The sequence below is a fragment of the Spea bombifrons genome, chromosome 2, assembly GCF_027358695.1.
Source record: "Spea bombifrons isolate aSpeBom1 chromosome 2, aSpeBom1.2.pri, whole genome shotgun sequence".
NCBI lineage: Eukaryota > Metazoa > Chordata > Amphibia > Anura > Pelobatidae > Spea > Spea bombifrons.
The window spans coordinates 62746695-62773487 of NC_071088.1; the positions used below are offsets into that span (position 1 = coordinate 62746695).

The window sequence follows — 26793 nt, forward strand, 5'->3', positions numbered from 1 at the left end:
ACATATTGCACAATATATGGTCAAAGTGTATATTTTGTACCGTCTCACCACTGTCTTCTTTAATACGTTTTCTTCGTCGTCACTTTTAACTTGCTGAACATTTCATCTCTCACCTCTTCATAGTCATGGTCATATTGAAACTCTGTGAAAAAATAAAGACTGATTTACTTTCTAACTAGGGTTGGCATTTGACTTTTGACTCTCTCAGTCCCACTTACTCTCACTGGGAGCTAGTCCCCACATCTTCAACCTGCCTCTGCACCTCCCTGCCTCCCGTAAAGGCCAGGAAAGAACCCTTGGTATGTACAATCCACATTTAAGAATGTCCTTCATTTTAATCAAACCTGGAAACATTCTAATCCCTCGGAGTCCCGGGATTCTCAGGCTGGGCTGTATACTCCAGGATTAGCCCTTAGTAATGTGTCACTGTTAACTCTAGCTTTTCTTCCTAGTAGGGCTAGGCCTAGGTTTCTGCTTATGGTCAAAGATCTTACTGCTCAATGCATTATACAATTTGCAGGGACATTCAGTAATTTGTCATGTCACAAGGCATCAATCCTTAAAAATGTCAAAAATGTGCAATCAACTGTAGAGCTCACATTGAGAAAGCAAAACATATAATAATAAGCCATATCATATTACAAAATATTACATATCTGCTTACTATTCTAATATGCTAAGGTGCCAGAGTAAAAAGCCATTTTCTGGCACCTGAAATGGATTCTCCATAATAATTGTATTCTTTTTCAAACTTGTCTTAAGAAATCATCCATCAGTTTGCAAAAACATGCCAACACACCCACCTTCTTCAACTGTATCTATCCTTGGAGTGGAAGTGTTCGGATTACTCATACATGACATACTTTTCTGTGGGGTATCTATATGCTTTTCCAGGGGATTGAGAAAAGCTGTTGGTGAAGCCTACAACGAGAAAGAGATCTGGTCACCAAACTATAAAAACCGAACCATACTTTGGTTTTACTTTATATAGTAACAACTCTAAAGTTATCAATAAAACAGATATAGCAGTGCACAGCATGCCAACAGTTTATTTATGTTTGTATGCCTCCTAGTCTATAAAATCTAGTTTATTTTGTGAGAGGAGTTTTACTGAGGTTGCAAGTGGATGTGCGTGCACTCTAACCTCTGGTAGGGTAACTCTTCCAGCTGTAGAGTTATATAAATATGGCTGGAGTCATGAAGCCACTGGAGTCATGAAACAGTGGCATTGATATCACTTTTTTGTAAAAATGAACAATTTAAATATGCAATATAGTTTTGATAACAGAACTATTTTCATATTAGGCCAAGAAAAAATGGACTCACAGATAATTTTAAAATCAAAATTATAGTTATCCTTTGGTAATAGGTCTATTTATCTGAATATTTGGAAACATTATAATAATAATGGTAGAGAAAGATAAAGCGTTAAAGAGATCAGGATTATGAGGAGATCATTTTCTCAATTCACTAAAGGTAAAGAGTAAAGTATCGTTGGCAGATCAAATGTCAAACTAACATATTAAATACATATTTTGAACAAGAAACTCAACTGCACACTAATAACTTTGACATAGCCAGATTGTATTGAATTGAAAATTAGCAACTCAGGGATTCACCCTTATCAGCCTGGTTCATCAGTTGCTCTCTCATAGACTGAGGGCTCGCCACTTGGACATAAACCTTACACCTGATCCACCAAATGACAATATTTTTTCAATGTGCAGCCAACCACACAATATAAAGTTATGATGGATCTCCTCTGACAACAAAGGTGTAGCAGACATTGGGTGTCCCTGAAGCCTAGTGAGGGCGCAACGCATACCGGTACTTTTGCATGGAAGTCCTGGATTTTGCTCTGCAAGTGGCTGGAGAGTTGCAGTTGAGTTGTAAATTTGTTAGTAGAAGAGTTAATAGGTGAATTTTGACTTGCAATACTTTAAACAAATATAATTACAGTTAAAAGAAATAAATCAAACAATAAAAAATACATAAATCAGTATTTATTTCTTCACCAGTATAACAAGATGGTAACAAATCAGAATATACATACCCTCACCTTAATAGATGCTGGATTTTTCTCACTTGCATAATTATTGTATGGACGCTCCACTTTCAGACTAGTCTGTCTTTTAGGGGGCCTGGGTGGTGGAAGCTCCTTGCATGGTTGGTCTTTCCGTATACTATAGTAAAAACATTCTGTTAGTTCTTCCACATGTGCTACCATGTTTGGTTCCTTACTTGGTGGGACTGGATCCTCAAGGAAAACCAAGGAAACATCAGAGTATTTAATTGGAAGTTCAAAGCATTCAGATGGAGTCTCTTGAAAGCCAATCAACAGCACAGGTTCTTCAATCAACTCCTCTAGCTTGAGCAAAGAAAATGAACACAGGGGGTCACAGTTCATGGACGGATCTTTTGCTACAACCTTCACTTCACATGGAAGTGTAAGTGTTTGGATTAAACTGTTGAGGCTATATTTTTTGTTATTTGTAATTTCTTCCACAAAACGGCCTTCCAGGTTCAAAGGCAGCACAATCTCCTCTGATTCATCATCATCATCATCAGCAGCAGCAGCAGCAGCTAACTCCTTTCTACAAACTAGAAAATCAACATCCTTGGTTGATATTTTCCTTGTGGTGTGATGCAGAACCTTAAGGTGATCCCCAATACCTAAGGATGGAAAAGAGCCCTCCAAACATTCACTATCCTGAGTTACTACAACATTCAGTTTTGTTCCTGCTACAGCATGGATCCAAAGATCATATATTGTTGAAAACTCCCTTGGCCGTTGTCGAAACATCCCTTTGTATGAATCATGGATGTAGAAGAAGCTAGAAAGCTTCCCTTTGCTAGCAGTGGCTAAAACTTTTCTGGAGAGGAACTTCTTGTGAATAACAATTTTTTTACCTTTTCGCAAAGCGGAAAATATGTCACTTTTCAAAAAGGAGGTGTATTTTGAATTGTCCAAGATCTCTGCTACAATGGGGAACTTGTCTTCACACTCAGAAGCTTCGGTCAAGGACAAAGGTTTGACAAAATCGATGACTCCACAATTATCAGTTATATCTATCACATCTACTTCTAGACTTGATTGCATTATCACAAGATCTTTTCTCACTGTTGTAAAATAGAATACATCTTGTGAAAAAAGCCACACAAATAAACTTGACATGTTTCTAACTTAACCTTATTTGTTTTACAGTGACAACTCCCTGTGTGTTTAAACTATACATATGTGAGTTCAGAATGTTCTATGCTACTCTTCGCTCATTGGCTGTATTAAGTAAACTAAAAGTGACATAAAGAAAAGTATTCATATCCTAAGACCTATATCCTACAGCTGTACCCGTTCAGGGCAATACTGTAACATGATTCTTAAATTGGGTTATGTATAAATTTGGGTTATGTATAAACAGAAATTATTTAGCAAAGTAGTGAAAGTGGAGACACCAGTAGGAACATTCCAATGATTGATATGATGATTGCACTAGTTTGACTTTATACAACCAAAGTGGTAGCAAATATTACCACTGTTTAATACCAAACATACAAACAGAAGTACTGGCAATGTTCTCTATTGTTAAATATCATTGGAGTTTGCATGTGTAGACCCTGTTTGTAATGGATTGAGGCGAATTGAACACCAGTAGAAAATGAAGACATGGGTGTGCAAAACATAGAGATGTGAAAGCAGCACACACGTTTACATAACATCATTATGGAATAATCATCATGCAGAAATGCAGACACTATCTACTGGGAGACTTTTGACACTCCCAGGGGCTACATCAGTTGAGCAATGTGTACATCGCACTTCTGCTAATGACTAGTCACAAGTCTAAACTTTACAGATCTTATCTACTACTCTAACAATGCCTGTTTACATGTAAAAGCTTTAACTTTATAACATGACTTAAGAAGAGTCTTAAAGGGTCAAATGCAGAGTCCCAGTATGCAGTTGACCCTTACCCTGCTTCACAGCTATTTCTGTAAGTTGTGTTTGGCCATCAATGGCAGTGTTGGCGGGGTATGTTCCCGACAGCTTGGAAAGTGTCTCTATTAATTTTAGTGGGATCACTTTCCTGCCACTGCATGGCTGTTTTGAGCAGATCATGGAAGAATTCATTTTAAAATACCAAGAGTATTTTAATGTGCATTCTTCCTTAGTAGGGCTGTCAGGAGCTCTCTTTCTTTAAGTTTACTTGGAAATTTGCACTGTAAATCTCCTCAGCAAATGAAGGTATCACCTTAACACAGTTGTTTCCCTCTATAACAGGATCTCTTCCAACCCTAATAATGGAAGAATGGCAGGATAACAACACAGATTTATTACAAAAATGTGTGCATTTTATGATGTAATAATTAACACATTAACACAAAAGTCCAAGTCAGAGAGTATGAATAGCAGTAATCAAGTTTAAGTTAATACTCACTGTGCATAACAGTTGCAATTTCATAAACTGGGCATACAATATATGAACCATTTCCTATTTCACTGCATCTCAGGCAACTTTTCAATAAGATAGGTGACTGTAAAATTTTATCCAGTGAGTATGATTCCAGTGCCTTATGTTCATAAAACTGTCCTTCCTTCGAAAAAGGTATTTTGAGACAGAGTGCTTTGGGACCCACGTACATTTGGCAATTAGCATATTTGCATTTTTTGTATGTCTCGGTTGACATGTATTGAATTGGAATGTGCCTCCTGATGAGTTGGCCTCCAATGATCATGTCTGACAATGATGAAAACCAGAATCCATGTGTGTAGCCACCACTACACAATTCATTATGCAACGCACCAAAGTTGTTGTATATACATGTATCCTCTGATATTTCAAACAAACCTAGAATATATGACAAAGATACTGTTTTTATCATTTTTTGACAGTCTTTATGAAATGAGTTGAGGACATTGGTGAAGCTACAGAAAAATGTCATATGAAAAGATAAATTATATATCACCAATACAGTGCTTTACAATTATGATTGAGAAAACACATAAAGCTGTACAAAAAGTGCATGAATGCAATTGGAGTGGAGGTCTATACCCGTAAAAGCTTATATTTTTGAATATGTATTTCAACAACGTACTAAAAGAAAGACGACAAATTATAATTGCACATCTGCCTTTGTCTATTATATATATATATTGATCTAGGCTGAAATGACAGTGTTTGTTAAAAATAAGTTTCTCTTTGAGTATAAGATAGTGCTGTATACAATAATTTAATGTAGGTTAGCATTAATAAAAACCTGGTTTCATTACATTTTGTTCCAATACATTTCATTTATTTGCAGAACTGGAAGCTGTCATTGTCCTATTCACGATATTTTGGGTGGCTTTCCCAGCTGTAATACCACACTGTGCTGATTCTTTCTTGACATGCTAATGAACCTTCATTAGGCAGAGTATTCCATACTTGCCAACAGTCCCGGATTTGCTGTGACAGTCCTGTTTTTGGGTCCTGTTACATGGTGCCTATATACAATCTATTATACTGTGCACAAGCAGGATTGCATTTAAGCTGTATATGTCTGCGAGACACACACCTAAACGCTAGTAAATGAGCTCCAGACACTTAGAAACATAAGGGGCATAACTAGAAACCACAGGTCCCTGGTGAGAAAATTGCCCCGGGGCACCCAACTTCACAACTTGTATGTGCCCTCTTTGTCCCGCTCCCCTCCCTTCAACATAGACTCTGGCACACATATGTAAGCACACACTAATTACACATACTTACTCATACTCACTAACACGCACATGCACATTCATTCTAACACACTCCATTTCACCCACTTACACATACTCTCATACATGCTCTCAAACACACACACACACCTACACATCCATGCTCACACACACACAATTACACATCCACTCTGACACACTATTACACATCCATGCTCAATCACGCACACAATTACACATCCATGCTCACAAACATACACATATTGAAAATAAACTGATTTCGTATTTACCTTGAAAATTTACAGGAAGATGATGGTACTTTCCAGTCTTTGAATCCACAAGAGATACAGACTTCAACCTCTTGCTAATGACTTTAAGTACATCCCCGGTAGATAAAGAACATTCAGTGCCTTGAATGTCATATATGGAACCTGAAATGTAAAGGTGTTTTTTTTGAATGTAAAGAAGTTTAAAGGGACACCTTAGCTATCATACGTACTTTAAATGTTTATGTATGGAGGGACTCTGTAGATCCTCCCACCCATATAAATTTGACCCTTTCTCTGTCTTCCCAGCTAGTTACCATGCAGGAGATGGGTTAGGCCAAATACATCTCCCTGCACATGATGTACTTACCTCTAGCCAGCTCCAGAGAATGAGTTCCCAATAAAGCACTTTCCCCACAGAGATTGTCTGCTTCAAGCAGCCAATCATTGCCAAGCATTGCAGGAACATAAATGAGGAGTGCAGCTGAAGCTGAAGGGATTCAGTTTCTGTGTCACGTAAAAATGCATAGATGAATGTACAGTATATTAACTCACAGAGTACTTAAGTATGCAATGGCAGGGACAGTAAATTGTCCCTTTAAGGAACCTTTCAATTTATATACTTTCATTTATAAACCCATTCACTGTTTTATTCTATACACTATGTGACAGAATGACCTGTCATACAAGGCCCCAAGGTAGTCAGAGATGGCTCCAGCCTGGCTGCCAAACAAAGATTGCACAGGCAGGAACTCCATTGTGTAAACTAATCCCATTAACAGGATTGCTGCCAGGGGGAGATTCAGGGGATAAAGGAGATTAAAGTTGGGTTGTCTACATGTACCTGTTTATCAATGTTAATTTATGTTAATGAAGTTCTGTGGATATATGAGTTTATGTTTTACAACAATAAACCGTTCATTCCTGCTGTACTCAATTCAAGGTAGTTGTGTCTACTTATTGGGTACACTTAGCAGGGTTCCAAGGTGTGCATGCTGGCTGGTGCTGGAAGTTATTCTGGGGACAACAGGAGGATACATATGGGTGATCTCTGGGAGTTACTACAGCTCTCTTGGTGAACCTGTTACACACATTATTGTGACATTTTAGGGTTGTAGAACCAATACCCACCAAACATTCTGAGCTCTCTGGAAAAGGACGCTCGAGAGGAAAGATGAGCAGAGAGATATGGGTTATCAAAAGGGAAATGTATCAGTTATGGCTGTGTTTCATTATGAGAGGCATGGAGAAAAAACATATGTCCTGGAACAGAAAAAACGTACTTGCTGGAAAAGAAGTTAAAGTTATTTAAGTTCTCTTTCAGCAAGTATGTATGAGTGTAATGAGTGTAAAGTGTGTAATTATAAAGAGAACTGGAAATACAGTAGACCTCCTTTAACACATTACAGTTCCATTTAATCCTAAAAAGACTATGTTCTAAGGGTATGCCTATATTTATTTGGTAAATAGTTTTGCCTTGATACACTATGTGACCTAATGTATGTGGACACCTGACATCTCAATATTTGCTTGTTGGACATCCCAAGCCAAAACCATGGACAGGGGAGGGCTGGCAGCCTAAGGCCTGGGGGGCAAGTCTAGTCAAGTGGTCCATTGCGCCACCAAAGCGGCTGCGAGCAACATTGAAAGCAGTCACTCCACTGGCGCCTAATGAAATTCAAGCGGCCGGCGTGCACGCACTGCGCCGCCCAATAGCCGTGCCTCAGCTCTTTATCCCACCCCTTTTAAGACGTGGGACGAAGAGCTGAGGAATGGCCATTGGGTCTGACTGCTACATGATGCAGGGGCGTACCTAGAGTATTTGGCACCTGTGGCAGATCCTGTATGTGGCACCCCCCCCACACACACACTTTAAAACTGCATAGTTTCTATGGTTAGGCAAACATTGACAGGGGTACAGCAAAATTGTTATCATTATATACTGAGGCACACATTGACGGTGGTACAGCATAACTGTTATCATTATATACTTAGGGATTACGCTGTACCACCGTCAATGTGTGCCTATACTTTGAGCCAGACAATACTGCAGTACAACCCCTATCACTATATACTAAGCCAAACATTGATGTGGTGTAGGCCTAACACTTCAGTGACTGGCTTAGTACATAGTAGGGATGCACCGAACTGAAAATTCAGCATTCATTTGGCCAAATCCGAAAAAAAAAAGTTTAAAATACTTTATTAAAAGTAACACACCAAAATTAGACAAAAAATAAATCAACAATATTAATATATATATATATATACCTATATATACATATAATTAACAGCAATCACAATCCTATCATGCCCAGGTTCTAGCATGTACTGGCTGACTTAGCATGATAGGCGTGTGATTGCTGTTTGCAACCATATATATCTATTAATACTGTTATTGAATTATTGGACGAAAAAAAATAAAAAAATTGATAACAGCACACTCCTATCATGCCTAGACAGCCTTCATATGCCATGCTATCCCCCCACACTTCCATGCAATCTGAAACCCTCATTCACAAACATTCATCATAAACTACAGCATAACACCCATCACTCTCACACACTTACTAATATTTTCCTACCTTTCCTCTGGCACTGTCACTTTTCCTCCTCCTCTTCATTCTTCCTCTTTCTTCTTCCTCTTCTGTGTCCTGTCCTGTTATCAAGTCCCGACACACAGCCACAGTTGCCGCGCGTATCGTTTTTGGATACTTTGCGGATAACTTTGCGGCTGCCATGAATGTTCGTCTGCCGGCCGCCCGGCCAGCCGGCCAGCCCGGATTCAGGGCAGCCTGGGGGGCAATTGCCCCCCTGCCCCCCGGCCCAGCCCGCCCCTGACCATGGACATTAGTATTGGGTAGCCCCTCCTTTGTATGTATGTGTCTTTATGGACATTGCTTTGTTCACAAGAGCACAGTCACACTGGAACAGTAAATGCTCTTAGGCAACCCGGTTCAACAAAGCATACATTTGTCTTTGTATGTTGTAATATTAACATTAATGATATTAACAATGTTGTACGTGTGTGCATGTGGTGTTTGTAAAGGACAGGTTGAGTTGCCTGTATGATCATTGATGTGCACTGTGTTGCACCATAAGTAAAGTGATAGAGGGGATGCGCATCAGCATGATGTTGCCTGTATAAATTACTTCTTTGATGACACATCCATGCTGAAAGACAGAGGATGTGTGCAAATGGGACTAGGATGTAAGACAAGGGTTCACAAGCGGTCTCCTAAGGATAAGATGCCACAGGGGACACAACATAGTGCCTTGAAGCCTGGACAAATTTAGATAGAGTCTGAGAAGAAATGCTCTGCTAAAGCATTGCATTAAACTTGTAAGTAAGAAAAAAACAATGTGGTACTCTCCATTTATTGGAGGAGAATAAGGTAGCATTAAGGAACTATAAGCATTCTTAAAAGATCAGAGCCGTTCATCATAAGCTAAGCTTATGGAATCAAAACCTTTTTACTAGATGTGCCAAAGAACATGCAATTTTAGATATATAAGTGACAGGAGAAAATGTGAACAAGGAATAATTGGAGAAAAGATAAATGATGGGAGTTATGTAAATGAAGATATAGATCTAGCTGAGTGCATAAATAAATACTTCTGTTAAGTTTTTACAGAGAATGGTGAAGTGACTTAAGTTAGAAATGAGAAGTAGGGAAATATGTAAAATGTGTGTTTTACAGAGGCGGAACTCTACAAAGTAAAACATAAATCAATTAATAAAGTTATTAAAAGTGCTTCAGTGTGTTCTGGCAAAACTGCTAGCAGACTTGTTTTAACCAGCCAATACTGAAAGTAGTTCCAGAAGATCGGAAGTTGGTAATTATAGTACCACCACACACACAAAAAATAGCAGGTACAATATAGTAAGTATTATGTGTCATGTTATAGAACAGAATATGTTAATGTAAGTGGTTTGCAAGATCATATCAGCACAAGTTTACTGCAGGGAGATCTTGTCAAAAGTTATTTTTTTAACTAATAATAATACACCACAAAGAAGCAGTAGTTACCTTAAAGTAACAATGCCAAACCTATGACGGGCATGCCTGGTTGCCGGTTAATTTTTTAAATTATCTTAAAATAAAAGAGACCAGTAACCGCTCCATCGCAAAGCTCAAGCTATGCTGGCGTCATATCACGGGGCTCAGCACTAAAGAGCTCTGTTTCAGCACTCCCTAACACTGTGTGCCAGATCCTGGATATGACGTCATTTGCCTGCGCTTAGCATAGAAGCCGCACAAGCAGCAAGAGAGCACTGAAACAGAGGTCTGAAGGAAAAGACCTCTTGCTCTCTTGTGGCACAGGACCTAAAGAATTAGAAAGCAGAGGAAAGGGTGAATTGGAGTGAGAGAGGTAAGACACTGGACACTTTGTTGGCAATGACAGAGGTCAAACATTTTCTGTAAGTCTTCACAAGGTTTTCACACACTGTTGCTGGTATTTTGGACCATTCCTCCATGCAGATCTCCTCTAGAGCAGTGATGTTTTGGGGCTGTCGCTGGGCAACACGGACTTTCAACTCCCTCCAAAGGTTTTCTATGGGGTTGAGATCTGGAGACTGGCTAGGCCACTCCAAGACCTTGAAATGCTTCTTACGAGTTTTACATATACATTACATTTAAATGTTATTCCTTGCAGGTAAATAAGAAAAATGTCTCTATAATGTGTAGTTTTAAATATCCCATGTCTCAACTGTGTTGTATATATTCTTAATTTATCATATGTTTCTAAGGAGGAAAAAAAAAAAAAAAATTCGGGAACTTCTATACTTCAATATCTGAGGTTCGTTGTATTAAACCCCAGGAAATTAATTTAGCTTTGAGCTGTTCAGGGTCATGACAGATGTAGATCTTTCCGCTATAGGTGACCCTAATTTTAGTCGGAAAACCCCAGGTATATTTGATGTTATTTCCTCTTAAGCATACTGTAAAGTCCGCAAATTTCTTCCTGTTGATACTTGTAGCCTTGGAAAGATCGGGATAAAAAATTAATGATACAAATTTCTTATTTTTTTGAGGGTTTCCGCTCCATTCCTTTACAAACTGATCTTTGATCCACAAACTGGCAAAAATAACTATGGTATCTCTGTCTTGGTCTTTATAAGTAGGGTTAGAAGGTTTTGAAATTCTATAGACCTTACCGACTGGTGTTGGTCCCGGCAGTTTAATATCTATATATGTAGCCAAGAGTTCCTTAATATATTGATCCAAGTTTGGAATTGCTTCTGGAATACCTCTGATTCTTAAGTTTTTCTTCTGGAGTTGTCTTCCATATCTGCTAATTTATACGCCATTATTATTAATTTCCAGATTATATTCTTCATTTTGCATTTTTAGATCCTTGATAGTCTGTTGAAGAGTGGAGATCTCCTGAGATTGGGAAGCTAATAATGACTTTATGGAGGAAGTTTCATCCTTATAGTCTTTCAAATTTCTACCGAGGTCAGATTTAATTTTATCGTATAAAGTCTCTAGAGCCGTTGATAAATCTTTATGAGATATATAAGACCATTGAGTATGAACTGGTTCTTCTACGGAGTGCTCTAATACTGATTTTTCAGGTGATTCAGAGAGACTCAATTGGCTGCGAAGAGAGTAGAAAGTGTGTATAGATTGTGGTTTTCTGGATTTGTTAGTGTTTTTATTCTTCTCCCCTTTATCCATTTTATCTGTTTTCTCAAACTTAAACGTTTTGGGAGGCATAATAAATAAGATGATAATTTCTGTGTAAAAGACTTCAGTACGTTCAAAATATACCTGAAGAGATTTCTTTTTGTGTTAGAATAACTGTCCATATAGTCCAAAAAGAAAAAGTAAGTCAGTCTGGTACTGGTTTAATGTCAATCAACTCTTCGCTAAGCTTCTTGGCTCAGATTGTTTTATCACAAGTTACTTGATTAAAAACGAAATTCCCTTGCTTCTTCTTCTGTGTATAACGAATCTCATCTGACTATATTTAGATCTTTTGGTGGCAGATTTCTCAATGTAACAGAGTTCAAGATGGACAAAAAACAGTATGAATGTGTGTATCAAGGAAAAATGCATTAGTTCATTGGTTCACATTCAGCTTTTCTCCATTAATTCACATTATTTAATCATAGAGCTATAAACCCAACTGAAATATAGAGAAAAACTGTCTCCTCTGTATATATCAAGACTCATATAGCTGTATTCAGGTTTTTTTCCAGAATTTGTATTCTTGGGAAGGTTCAAAAAATATATCCAGTTACTATATATCAAAAGGTGTGAGTCAATATAATCAGTATAAGCCAGTATAAGCCAATTAAATCTGGTCCTACCAGTTTTGCTGATTCAAAGTTTCAGATACAAGGTCTTGTTGATTTCTTCTTCACATTGAAAATACAGACAGTTCCAGACTCCAAGCAAAGAAAAGAGATGATTCTCCAATCAGTCCCGCAGACACTGCAGACGGACCACCACACTCGTCCAGTCGTCCAGTCTAGCCGCTCAGCCGCACAGCCGCACTACTGTAGTGATGTCCAGATCATGAACGAATCGTTCATTTGATCCGGTTCTTTTTAGTGATCCGGATGAGTCGGTTCACTAGACTGAACGATTCGTTTGTAGCGGTTCAGTCTGTGAATCATCATGCAGCTGTAACCTGATCCTAGAGCTGTGAGTCATCTGCAGAGCACTCTGGGGTCAGGTTACAGCTCATTAATTCTCACAGGAACGATGACTCATAGAGTCAGAGAGTCGTTCAAAGAGTCGAATGAACCGAAGAGTCGAATCAACCGAAGAGTCGAATGATTCGAATCTTACAGGGATCCGGATCTTACAAGGATCCGAATCTTACAGAGATTCGAATCATTCAGAGAATATTACTGATACCATACTTTTATAAATAAATACATTAATAATGTTCACACTGCCCCCAGGATTTAGATTCCCCTGAGTTTGCCCCCCTTTACCTATAACTGCACCTACAGTTAACTTTATTAAATTAATTAAATTAACCCTCAGTCATCAGCATAAAATTAACCCTTATACCCCATCAACCATAACTGCCCCTGAAATTAACCGTAAAGATCCCATTAACCATAACGGCCCCTGAAATTAACCCTAAAGACCCCATTAACCATAACGGCCCCTGAAATTAACCCTATATACTCCATTAACCATAACTGCCCCTAAATTAATTGCATGTACTCCAGATAAATTACCTAATAAATTGGTATGGTTGATGGGGTCTTTAGTGTTAATTTGGGGGCAGTTATGCTTAATGGGGTGTTTAAGGATAATTTAGGGGCAGTTATGCTTAATGGGGTCTTTAATGTTAATTTAGGGGCAGTTATGCTTAATGAGGTGTTTAGGGTTAATTTGGGGGCAGTTATGCTTAATGGGGTCTTTAGTGTTAATTTAGGGGCATTTATGCTTAATGAGGTGTTTAGGGTTAATTTGGGGGCAGTTATGCTTAATGGGGTGTTTAGGGTTAATTTGGGGGCAGTTATGCTTAACGGGGTGTTTAGGGTTAATTTAGGGGCAGTTATGCTTAATGGGGTGTTTAGGGTTAATTTGGGGGCAGTTATGGTTAATGGGGTGTTAAGGGTTAATTTTAGGGGCAGTCATGGTTGATGGGGTGTTAAGGGTTAATTTTAGGGCAGTCATGGATGATGGGGTGTTTAGGGTTAATTTAATGGTGAGGGTTAATTTAATTAATTTAATAAAGTTAGCTTAAGGTGCAGTTGCAGGTAAAGGGGAATGTAAATCCTGGGGGCAGTGATTATTAATGTATTTATTTATAACAGTATGGTGATATTCTCTGAATGATTAGAATGCCAATGAAGGCAGAGAGTCGTTCAAAGATCCGGATCTTACAATGATCCGGATCTTACAATGATCCGGATCTTACAATGATCCGGACCTTACAATGATCCGGATCTTACAGTGATCCGGATCACTGTAAGATTCGGATCCCTGTAAGATCCGAATCTTTGAACGACTCTCTGCCTTCATTGACATCACTGGAGGCAGGGGGGAGGATTCATAATGAAAGGGGCGGGGCCAATCGTTAGTGTGCCTGCACGGAGTTACTGGAAAACAGTAACTCCGTGCAGACACACTGAGTGATCCGAAGATCCGGATCATGAATCGGATCATTTCAGTGAACGAATCGAAATGATCCGATTCACTTTAATGATCCGAACTTCCCATCACTACACTACTGCACAGCTGCCCTGCCTCACAGCCGCGCAGCCGCTCAATCGCAGGAGACCCACAGCTCAGTCGCTCGGTCAGCCGTTGCTCCCGTCTCAATCACGCAGCCCCAGGAACGCCCCCATCACGCGTACGTGCGTCTCTACGCCATCACTCCGTACACACACAGATCTTTTTTTTTTTTATTTTGTTTTGTGGGTTTTTTAAATTATTTATTTATTTATTGTTTGTTTGTTTGTACATGATTTGTTTGTTTCTTGTTATAATGTGATTTTTACGCAAATTAAAGATACGGAGAACCTACACATAACACTTATCACACAGATTTCTCTTTTCTCCCTTCCTCTCCTTTCTTTTCTCCTCCCTTCTTTCTTTTTTTTCCCCCTCTCTCCCTCTCTCTAGATAGAAACATATGATTAATTAAGAATGTATACAACACAGCTGAGACACGGCTATATTTTTTTTTCTCTTTTTTTTTTCTCTCTAACACGTAACCCTATATACCCCCCATATGAATCCCAGATGGATCAGGGATTTTTTCTCCATAAACGGTGGATGGTAAATTACCCCCTCCTAAATTTTGGAGACAGTTCGAATGATTTAATGTATGTTTTTGTACCGCAAGTTAGTGTATATTTATTATACTTTTTGTTTAGTGTTAAGCTCAATGGCCTCTTTCTTGAAACCAAAAAGGTCTTAATATGGAGGAGTGTTGGACTGGCGATGATTATGGGTCTTTATGTTATAACACTTTTTCATCAATTAATCTTATGACTCTTAAACTAGTAACAATTAATGCGCAAGGGTTGAACTCACCGTATAAAAGATCTTTTCTTTATGATTCCATGTTATACGAAAATATAGATATTGCATTTGTACAAGAAACCCACTGGCAAAAACAACAAATTCCAATGTGGAAATATCGTAAATATCCTCACATATATACTGCCTCCATGACAGAGAAAAAGAAAAGAGGAGTTGCAATTATAATATCCCATAGAGTTAAATTTGAATATATTACACATGATTCAGATAAAGAAGGGAGACGCTTAACTTTAATTTGTAAAATTAATGATACTTTCTATACATTGATGTCTCTCTACGCCCCTTCAGAATTATCAGCTAAATTTATTAACGATTCGTTGGAAACTTTAGAAAAAGTCGAAAAAGGTTTAGTGATAATAGGGGGCGATTTAAATTGCATTCAAGACTTCAATTTAGACAGGAAATGATTAAAGAAAACAGGAATATATGATAAAGGGTTAAAAAAAAAGCTGAAACATTTTCAGCTTCCTTATTTCAACAAAATCTGTATGACGTTTGGCGAACCATGCACCCAGACGAATTAGATTATACCTTTTATTCTGCACCTCATAAATCTTATTCCCGCATAGATACTTTTTTTATGTCAGGACTAACACTGGAGAGATGCTCCTCCTCTTTGATAGGTAGTATCACATGGTCTGACCACGCACCAGTTTACATACAAATTTTAGATAATCCAAATTATAACAAGAGATTTAGATGGCGTCTGAATGAGCAATTAATAAAATCAGAAGAAAATAAAAAAGAACTCCGCTCCTTAACGAAGCTATTTTTAGAAACCAACAATACAGGAGAAATCTCAGTGACCACTTTGTGGTGCGCAATGAAATGCTTTCTGAGAGGACACCTAATCAAAAAAGCATCGTGGATCAAAAAATCTAGGGGTAAAAACTTGGCAGAACTGCACATTGCGTTAGCAAAAGCAGAGAGAATCAATAAGATTAACCCTAATGAAGACAAACTAGAAGAAATAAACTCAATTAAAGAAGAGATATTAACTAAATTACAAATTAAAACAGAGGAAATTATGACTCGTTTAAAACAGAAATGGTATTGCAGAAACAACCGAATCTCTCGAGATTTAACAAATAAACTTAAAGCTCAAAATCAAAATAGGATTAAACAAATACGCTTTAAAGATAAAACCTGTCTGTCCCCGTCCCAAATTGGAGACGCCTTCAAAAGTTACTATGAATCATTGTATAATCTGGAAGATTTAAATAAAACAGATGCACAAATATTTTCTTACCTGAAGAAGTTAGATCTTCCTCAAATAACAACAGAGCAATCGAATATATTAAATCAAACATTCTCTATTACAGAAATTGAGGAAGCCATAAATAGTTTGACAGCAGGGAAAGCACCAGGCCCGGATGGATTTTCAGCATTATTTTATAAAATCTTGAATACAGAGCTATCACAGATTTTTAAACGACTCTTTGAAGAAATAGGTAAATTTCCAAATGAAATGTTGGAGGCGATAATAACTCCAATACCAAAACCAGGAAAAGATACATCAATTATAGACCAATTTCCCTTATAAATGTAGATGTAAAAATCTTCTCCAAAATATTAGCTCAAAGACTTAAAATAGTTATACCAGATCTTATCCATCCTGATCAAACAGGTTTCATTTCAGGTAGATCGGGAGAAGACAACACCCGTAGACTCTTTAATATATTAGAGGAAGTCCATAGTAAGAATATTCCCTCAGCTTTTCTAGCATTAGATGCAGAAAAAGCTTTTGACAGAGTCAATTGGAAATTTATGGAAGCAACTTTTCAAATGTTTGGACTAAATGAAAGATTCTTAAGATACATTATGGCATTATATTCATCCCCTATGGCTAGAATAAAAGGACTTGCTTTCGAATCTAAATCTTTTACAATTCAAAACGGCACCCGCCAAGGCTGTCCTTTAGCACCATTGATATATGCCCTGGTCATGGAACCTCTAGCAGCATCAATTAGAAATTCACAAAAGATTCACGGGATAAAAATAGGTTCTCAGGAACATTCATTTATATTATATGCAGTCGATGTACTCTTAACGCTGTCACTTCCAGAACAGTCATTTCCTTCTATTTTAGAAGAAATAAAGAAATATGCATCTTTTTCTAATTACAAATTAAATTTTTTAAAGACACAAGTAATAACATTATATTTGAATGAAAACCAACAAAGATTCCTCTCAGAAGGAAATTATGCAATCAAATCTCAGAATATAGTTGAATATCTGGGTATTAAAATTAGTAAAAATCCTTTACATATAATTTCTTTAAATTATACTGTTTTGCTAGTGGAAATGAAAGAACTAACTTCAAAATGGAAAAAAATAGAACTTTCATGGTTAGGACGTATAAACATACAGGGCCGGACTGGGACTGAAAAGCAGCCCTGGAAAAATTTGGAGACCAGCCCCATATAGTTTATCTCACGGTCGCGCTCTTTAACCACACGCACCCCTTATACATACCCGACTCACACTATTCGCCATTCTTTTTATCTTATTATTTGTATTAAAATGCCAGAAAGCAAAAGTGTTAAAAGGCCCTAATAAATTAAATACATTACACATAATGGGATCAAAACATTTGCTACAGCGAACATTTTAGATGAAAAAGTTCAGTGGAACAAAACACTGATCACATTATTCTTCACGATATTCTGGTAAGAAACTTTTATTTCTTTATTAATTCATGTAGACAATTTTTTTCCATATTTAATAAAAGCTATGATTGAGACATGTTTTTTTTTTTCCTTTTATTTGCCAACCTACCCCCGAGTTATGCACATCTGTCCCCAGGCTTGCCACTCTGCCCCCCTGATATGCCTTCTAACCCCCTATATGCCACTCTGCCTCCAGAAATGCCTTATACCCCCTATATGCCACTCTGTCCCGTGATATGCCTTTTAACCCCCTGTATGCCACTCTGCCATATAGGGGTCAAAAGGCATATCATGGGACAGAGCGGCATATAGGGGGTATAAGGCATTCCTGGAGGCAGAGTGGCATAAAGGGGGTTAAAAGGCATATCATGGGGCACTCTGCCTCCAGAAAAGCCTTATGCCCTCCTATATGCCACTCTGCCTCCCGGATATGCTTTATACCCTCCTATATGCCACTCTGCCCCATGATATGCCTTATACCCCCCATATGCCACTCTGCCTCCCTGATATGCCTCAATCCTCCTATATGCCCCTCTGCCCCGTGATAAGCCTTTTAACCCCCCTTTTGCCACTATACCTCCAGATATGCCTTTTGACCTCCTCTATGTCACTCTGCATCCAGAAATGCCTTATACCCCTATATGCCACTCTGTCTCATGATATGCCTTCTAACCTCCTATATGCCACTCTGCCTTATAGGGGGTTAAAAGGCATATCATGGGACAGAGTGGCATATAGGGGGGTATAAGGCATTTCTGGAGGCAGCGTGGCAAAAAGGCATATCATGGGGCACTCTGCCTCCAGAAAAGCCTTATGTCCCCCTATATGCCACTCTGTCCCATGATATGCCTTTTAATCCCCTATATGTCACTCTGTCCTATGATATGCCTTTTAACCCCCTATATGGCAGTGGCATATAGGGGGTTAGAAGGCATATCATGGGACAGAGTGGCATTTATGGGTATAAGGCATTTCTGGAGGCAGAGTGGCATAAAGGGCACTCTGCCTCCAAAAAAGCCTTATGTTCCCCTATATGCCACTCTGTCCCATCATATGCCTTTTAATCCCCTATATGTCACTCTGCATCCAGAAATGCCTTTTACCCATATATGCCACTCTGGCATATAGGGGGTTAAAAGGCATGTCATGGGACAGAGTGGCATATAGGGGGGTAAAAGGCATTTCTGGAGGCAGAGTGGCATATAGGGGGACACACTTACATACACACACATGCTGATTTTTTTTGTTTTTAACACATACAAAAAAATATTATACATTTTGTACAAAAAAATACATTACTTTACTCACCTTTTACTTCTCTTGACTTCCGTCCTCACACTGTTCCCGCACACTGTTCTCTTCTCTCTCCTGACAGGATGTCACTGACCTGACATCCGGTGCTGCAGCAGTCTGAGTGTGAGGGGGCGGAGCTTTCACCTCACGCTGCTCCCATCACTATGCAGCCATCAGACTGCTGGGAATGTAATCTAAACGGCCGGTGCGTGCTGATGCCCCCGGCCGGAGCTACTTTAACACTTTTTTTTTATTTATATGGTAAGCAGGATCGGCTCGCCATATAAAGTAAAAAAAAGTATTAAAGTAGCGCCGGCCGGCGGCATCAGCACGCATTGGCCGTTTAGATTACATTCCCAGCAATCTGACGGCCGCATAGTGATGGGAGCAGAGTGAGGGGTAAAAGGTCAGTGCGAGGGGGCGGAGCTTTCACCCCTCACGCTGCTCCCATCACTAGACGGCCATCGCACACGGCTGCTGGGTGTTGATGCGGCCGGCCGGCGATACTGTAAAACATTTTTAAAATTTAATATGGCAAGCCGGACCAGCTTGCCATATTAAATTAAGAAAAAAGTATTATAGTAGCGCCGGCCGGCCGCATCAGCACCCAGCGGCCGCTCAGATTAGATTTCGGGCAGCCTGGGGGGCAATTGCCCCTGGTCCCAGCCCACGGACCTGCCGGCCCACCGGGAAATTTCCCGGTATCCCGGTGGACCAGTCCGGCCCTGTAAACATAGTAAAAACATATTTAATACCAAAGATATTGTATTTGTTTAGAACTATACCATATAAGGTTCCTAAGAAAGTATTAGATGAATTTGAAAAATTGTTTTCTATATTTGTATGGTCAGCAAAAAAACCTAGGATTTCAAAAAATATTTTGAGGAGGAGCATCTCTCAGGAGGGGTTAGGTTATCCAGACCTAAACAGACTCTATGAGGCTTCTTATATATCTCATGCAATGGCTTGGGGACTGAAAAATAAATATAATTTAGGTTGTTATAACATAGAAAAAAATTTAAGTAACATTAATGACCCACTTAACTTAATATGGCTAAATAAGAAAACAACGATGGACTTAAAAATAGCAAGCCCTTTACTAAGAGATATCCTAAAGATAAAATCTAAAGTTCGGAAAAAATATCAGCAGGTATGTCTGACTTGACACCTGCAGAAACCCTGAGTATTTATATTAAAGATTTAAACATTTGTGGTTGGAAACAAAGTGGTATTCTAAATATCAGAGATATTATGGATGGACAACTGGTGATGTCATTTGCTGATATTCAATTAAAATTTAATCTACCAAACAAAGAACTTTTTATGTATTTACGTATCAAACAGTTTTTGACAGTAAATTCACCAAGAAAACACGACATATTAGACGAACTCTTTTTGGAAATTCCTCAACTGAATATAATCTCGAGGGTATCAAAAACGTTAATAAATCTTTTACCTCAGGAAAAGTCCAAAACAATCTCCCTATGGGAAAGGGATCTCCAAAAAGAGTTTCAGCTGCAAGAGTGGTATAAAGCATGGCAGAATACCAGAAAAGCAGTTCACTGTTTAAATCTACATGAACAACATTTTAAATTACCGTATTTGCTCGATTATAAGACGAGAGCAAATGCTCTGAAAAATACCCCTCGTCTTATAATTGAGGTCGTCTTCTAATCAGACCTCATTCTGCTTCGGCCGTGCTGCTTACCGGGCTTTGATCGCGAGCAGCGTCTCTGCTATTAGCAGCAGGAGAACAGGAAGCTAGCACAGTCCTCACATAACTCTACCTCCCCCCTCCTTCCTCTGGGGGCGGGGCCAGAGAGGTTGCTTGCACAGCCGGGCCCCTGCAGAAGTCTGCGAGTGGGAGATCTGCAGTTCAGGTAAGGGGGTGGGGGGGGGTTGAGCGTGTGTGTATGTGTGATTAATGGAATGAATGAGTATTTAAATGTTTGTGAATGAGTGTGTGTGTGTGTGTGTGTGATAGCATGGATGTGTAAGGGGGGTGGTCGTGGTAGCATGGCATAGGGAGTCTGTAATCACACTTCTAACACCCCCAGAGTGGCATATAGGGGTATAAGGCATATCATGGGGCAGAGGGGCATATAGGGGTTAAAAGGCATATAATGGGGCACAGTGGCATATAGGAGGGTATAAGACATTTCTGGAGGCAGAGTGGCATATAGAGGGTTAAAAGGCACATCATGGGGCAGAGTGGCAAATAGGGGGGTATAAGGCATTTCTGGGGGCAGAGTGGCAAGCCTGGGAGGAGATGTGCATAATTGGGGGGGCAGGTTGGCAAATAAAAGGAAATAAAAAATATATTTTTCTCAATCATAGCTTTTATTAAATATGAAAATTAGTTTACATGAATTAATATTTATTAGTAAAACTTTTTTCCTATAGCGTAGTCTTATATTCAGGCTTTTTGTTTTTTTCCTAAATTAATATTTTGATTTTGGGGGGTCGTCTTATAATCAGGGTCATCTTATAATCGAGCAGATACGGTATTACATCGTTGGTACCTGGTTCCACATAGACTAAGTAAAATGTATAACACTAACAACGGTCTCTGTTGGCGTTGCCATGAAGCCACTGGAACACATCTTCATATTTGGTGGGAGTGTCAAAATCTTAAAATTATTAAGGAAAAATTAAGTCTCCTATTCTCATTAATTACCGGTAATAAAATCTGCCTGACACCTCAGACTTTCCTATTCCATTTACACTTACCACAAATGTCTAAATTTAACAAAATACTACTGATTAATATACTATTAGCATGTAAAATTTGTATTGCCCGACATTGGAAGAGTCAAAATAATCCGTTGTGGGATGAAATTCTTAATCAAATTAAAACTCAGGCAGTGTCACAGAGATACTTTTTCCAAAGTGATTTAGATTTTTATAATAAAATCTGGTCCAGTTGGAATATTTATGTGATCGGGATCCCTTTGGTGAGTTCAACCCTAGCCTACTCCGCCAGCGACACAAATTCCTCTTCTTTAAGACCCAAAGTTTCATTAGGATTAGTTACCATAGAGCATTGTCCTATCGATTTTAAGTAATTCATGTTAGTCATTAAAAATGACTATTGTTTGTTGTTTATGTTAAGTCTGTTTTATTTATTGATTTGTAATTTACAGATACTTGTGTGTCATAAATTTCTTTTTTTAAAAATCTAATAAAGAATAATAATAAAAAAAAAAAAAAGAAATGCTTCTTACGAAGCCACTCCTTCGTTGCCCGGCCGGTGTGTTTGGGATCATTTTCATGCTGAAAGACCCAGCCACGTTTCATCTTCAATGCCCTTGCTGATGGAAGGAGTTTTTCAATCAAAATCTCACGATATATGGCCCCATTCATTCTTTCCTTTACACGGATCAGTCGTCCTGGTCCCTTTGCAGAAAAACAGCCCCAAAGCATGATGTTTCCACCCCCATGCTTCACTGTAGGTATGGTGTTCTTTGGATGCAACTCAGCATTCTTTCTCCTCCAAACACGTTGAGTTTCTACCAAAAAGTTCTACCTTGGTTTCATCTGACCATATGACAGTCGCCCAATCCTCTTCTGGATCATCCAAATGCTCTCTAGCAAACTTCAGACGGGCCCGCACATGTACTGGCTTAAGCAGGGGGACACGTCTGACACTGCATGATTTGAGTCCCTGGCGGCGTAGTGTGTTACTGATGGTAGCCTTTGTTACTTTGGTCCTAGCTCTCTGCAGGTCATTCACTAGGTCCCCTCTTGTGGTTCTGGGATATTTGCTCACCGTTCTTGTGATCATTTTGACACCACGGGGTGAGATCTTGCGTGGAGACCCAGATCGAGGGAGATTATCAGTGGTCCATTTTCGAATAATTGCTCCCACGGTTGATTTCTTCACACCAAGCTGCTTGCCTATTGCAGATTCAGTCTTCCCAGCCTGGTGCAGGTCTACAATTTTGTTTCTGATGTCCTTCGACAGCTCTTTGGTCTTGGCCATAGTGGGGTTTGGAGTGTGACTGTTTGAGGTTGTGGACAGGTGTCTTTTACGCTGATAACAAGTTCAAACAGGTGCCATTAATACAGGTAACGAGTGGAGGACAGAGGAGACTCTTAAAGAAGATGTTACAGGTCTGTGAGAGCCAGATATCTTGCTTGTTTGTAGGTGACCAAATACTTATTTTACTGAGGGATTTACCAATGAATTCATTAGAAATCCTACAATGTGATTTCCTGTATTCTTTCCCCCCATTCTGTCTCTCATAGTTGAAGTGTACCTATGGTGAAAATTACAGGCCTCTCTCATCTTTTTAAGTGGGTGAACTTGCACAATTGGTGGCTGACTAAATACTTTTTTGCCCCACTGTATGGGGCCCTCCATAACACTGCTGCTCCATACATTTCTGCCCTCATAAGCAAATACTCTACTACTCGATCCTTACGTTCTTACTATGGGTTAACGCTCTCCTCCTCACTTATCACCTCTTCATTTTCCTCCTTGTCATTGATACAACCACCATACTGCCTTCTGTTTGTCACCCCATTCCCTCAAGATTGTAAGCTTGCGAGCAGGGCTCTCGCCACCTCATGTATCGGTTTGTCTTAGTCAATTTTCGTCTTGTCATACCCCTTGAATATATGTATTGTATTAAGCACTGCCTAAATTGTTGGCGCTATATAAATAAAATATAATAATAATATATAAATAACAGATAATGGTAGATGAGTAAAATAGTTTTTCAAATAAAAGTCATAAAAAAGTGTTACATTTTTCACCTTAATTTATTTTTATATTAAATTAGATGATATGATCAAAATAAAAAAAGCCCTCCTTAGACTGAAAAAAACAATATTGTGTTGGTACACTAAATGCATGCACTGCAAAAATGTTAAAACAGTCTCGGTCACGAAAGGAACAAAAAGGCAGCCCAGTCCTTAAAGGTATCATTTTAATTGTGATAATTGTTTGTTAATGTCAATACTATTGTCATTACATTCAGTGATATACAGGAATGATCATTTATAATTAACCAATAGTACAAAAAATGTTCAATAGCAGGACTAAAAATTAGGCAAACACAACCTCAGATGAACAACAAAACAACAACAACACAATAGCATAGTATACAGTGTCATGATTTATTCAACAAAAATAAAGCCAAAATGAAGATCCCATGTGTGAAAAACTAAGTACACCCATACTGCTTCTATAGGAATTAAAATGCTATTACACTTGATTATCAGCAAGTGTGACCACCTCTAAAAAAGGGGTTTAACAATTTGCTGGTCTGGAGCATTCAGTTGTTTGTTAACACAACACCAGGAGGAACGACATCAGCAATGATCTTAGAGAATCAATTCATGCTGCCAGGGGCATAACTAGAAACCACTATGCCCTGATGCAAAAATTCTTCCCGGGCCCCCCAACTTCAACAGCTGTTCTGTGCCTTCTTTACCCCTTGTCCTCCCTCCTTCCAACATACAACATATGTAAACACACAAATTACACACACTCATACTTACTAATACACACTCCATCTCACCCAACTTACACATCCATTCTCACACAGAAGAACACATCCATGCTCACACACATACAGGTACACATCCATGCTGACACACAATAAAATTCACATTCATGCTCACACACAATTATACATCTAGCTCACACATACACACAATTACACATCCATGATCACACACACAAAAGTACACATTTATGTTTACACACAATTACACATTCATGCTCACACACACAATTACACAGCTATGCTCACACATACACACAGTTACACATCCATGCTCACACATACACACAATTGCACATCAATGCTCACACACACTTACACATCCATGTTCACACACAAAAATACACATCCATGCTCACACACAAGTACACATCCATGCTCTCACACACACACACACAAGTACACATCCATGCTTACATACATATATATATACATATATACACACATAAACACATATACATACATCTGTGTATGCGACAGCTGTGACCCCTGTAGTTACGCCAGTGATTGCTGCCCATCAATCTGAGGAGGGTTATAAGGAAATGTCCAAACAATATCAGTCAATCATTCTACAGTGAGAAAGATTATTAAAACGTGAAAAGCATTTGCCAATCTTCCCAGTAGTGGACATCCAAGCAAATTCACCCCAAGGTCAGAGAAATTGTAAAAAACCCAAAAGTTACACGTTAAAGTTCATGACAGTACAATTAGAAAACCACTGAACAAGTATGACTTGTTTAGAAGGGTTGCCAGGAGAAAGCCTCTTCCCTCTTAAAAGAACATAGCAGCACGGCTTTGGTTTGCAAAGTTGCTTTCGAACAAATCACAAGATTTCCGGAACAATGGGCTTGTTTGGCAGGGCCTGGGAACCTTGCAGGCATTGAGTCATGAACGCCGCTGTATAGCAAAGTATTCTAGAGTCAAATGTGAGGCCTTTTGTGTGACAGCTAAAGCTTGGCCGATACTGAGTCATGCAACAGGCCAATAAACCCAAGCATACCAGCAAATCTACAACACAATGTTGCAACGGCCCAGTTGAAGTCCATTGAGGTCCTTCAATGAACTGAAGCAATGTTGCAAAGAAGACTGGGCCAAAATTCCTCCACAAAGATGTGAGAGGCTGATAAAGTTGAATACTTCAAGATATTGCTGCTAAAGGTGGTTCTGTAAGCTATTGAATCATAGGATGTGCTTAGTTCTTCACACATGGCTTCTTTATTTTGTCTTTATGTTTCTTGAATAAATCATGACATGATGTAATATCCCATGAGAGTTGTATTCACCTATTTTTTAGACCTGCTAAGGAACAGATGATTGTTGTTATGTCCTGATATGTAAAACCTTAAAGAGGGCGTATTTTCTTTTTCAAACGACTGTATACAACTTTACATGTTTTTTGTATAGTGGCCCAATAAAGGTTTTGGATTTCACTATAGATGATTGTTTATTTGCCTGAAAAGAAATATTTAGGCATGCACATTTTCCTGTTTATCCCAGTATAATACTTTTTTCTTTATATAAACTCTTCTAATTTGAGGTTTTTTCCCATGAACTCCTCTTTTTTACCATCAAACCCTCATACCATAAGGCTTACAAAATAATTCAGCATGTGTACAGGGGCATGTTAATAGGTGTGCACAGCACCCAGTTAACGTAACAGAGGTACCAAGTGGGGCCAAGTGTATGTAATACGTACAAAAATTGCAGGCTGCTGTGAAGATAGTTCCACAAGTGAGGTAAACGGGTAAGTAATCCTAGACTTAGTGGCCCCTGGGAAAGAGAGAGTGTTTATGTCTGTGTAAGTGTATGGTGTTTTTGTAGCAAATTTGTGTTATATATGGGGGTGTTAAAAACAATAAATACTGCCACACTAGGCTAACCCCTGCATTTGTAGTTTATATTTTTAAGTATATGGCCCTTATTGGCTTGTGTACCAACAATCTGGTAAGTAGGCAGTTTCCTATAAAGCTGTTCTGCATGATCCCATATACTTACTCTGCTGATAGACTCCACAAGCAATCTTTATGATCCTTGGCAAAGAGGAGGCAGGTAATGATATAATGAAGTCACTCAAAGGGACTGCGTTCTCCAGCTCCTCCATGGTTAAAGTATAAAGAAATAAGAGCAATACCACAAGTTTTCACTGGATATACTTTGAGCATGTGATGTGACTCATAAAGAAACATATTTCCTGTATCAATTCCTATAATTAAGCTTAGCAGCCCTTGAATGAGGAACTAAACTTGGTAAGAGAATGAGGTACCGTGCTAGCACATGTAAATTTTAAACTCAAGCAGTTATTATATGCTTTAATGCAGAATCCCCCCAAGTGCATTT

At 38.8% G+C, this 26793-nt stretch overlaps 1 protein-coding gene across 2 annotated transcripts; it reads right to left on the reverse strand.

Moving 5' to 3' along the window:
• THEMIS2 (thymocyte selection associated family member 2) lies at positions 1–26557 on the reverse strand. 2 transcript variants are annotated; one of them, XM_053454506.1, is made up of 6 exons: positions 26452–26557; positions 5986–6126; positions 4437–4847; positions 2060–3120; positions 804–921; positions 1–142 (listed from the first exon to the last, which is right to left on the reverse strand). In XM_053454506.1, exons 1-6 carry the CDS (start codon positions 26555–26557, stop codon positions 60–62), a joined length of 1920 nt encoding a protein of 639 aa, XP_053310481.1. In that variant the 3' UTR covers positions 1–59. The 2 variants fall into 2 exon arrangements, with proteins under 2 accessions (XP_053310481.1, XP_053310480.1); XM_053454505.1 differs by having other exon boundaries at positions 2054–3120.
• Positions 26558–26793: the final 236 nt, after the last annotated feature.

What these genes read in the sequence shown, in the direction of transcription:
- THEMIS2 (XM_053454505.1), bottom strand. Translation starts at nt 26,557, where the DNA reads ATGGAGGAGCTGGAGAACGCAGTCCCTTTGAGTGACTTCATTATATCA. An exon ending in TTGTGGAGTCTATCAGCAGA is followed by an intron (nt 6,127 to 26,451) that starts GTAAGTATATGG and finishes TTTACATTTCAG; the next exon opens with GTTCCATATATGACATTCAA. An exon ending in TCTTCCTGTAAATTTTCAAG is followed by an intron (nt 4,848 to 5,985) that starts GTAAATACGAAA and finishes CATATATTCTAG; the next exon opens with GTTTGTTTGAAATATCAGAG.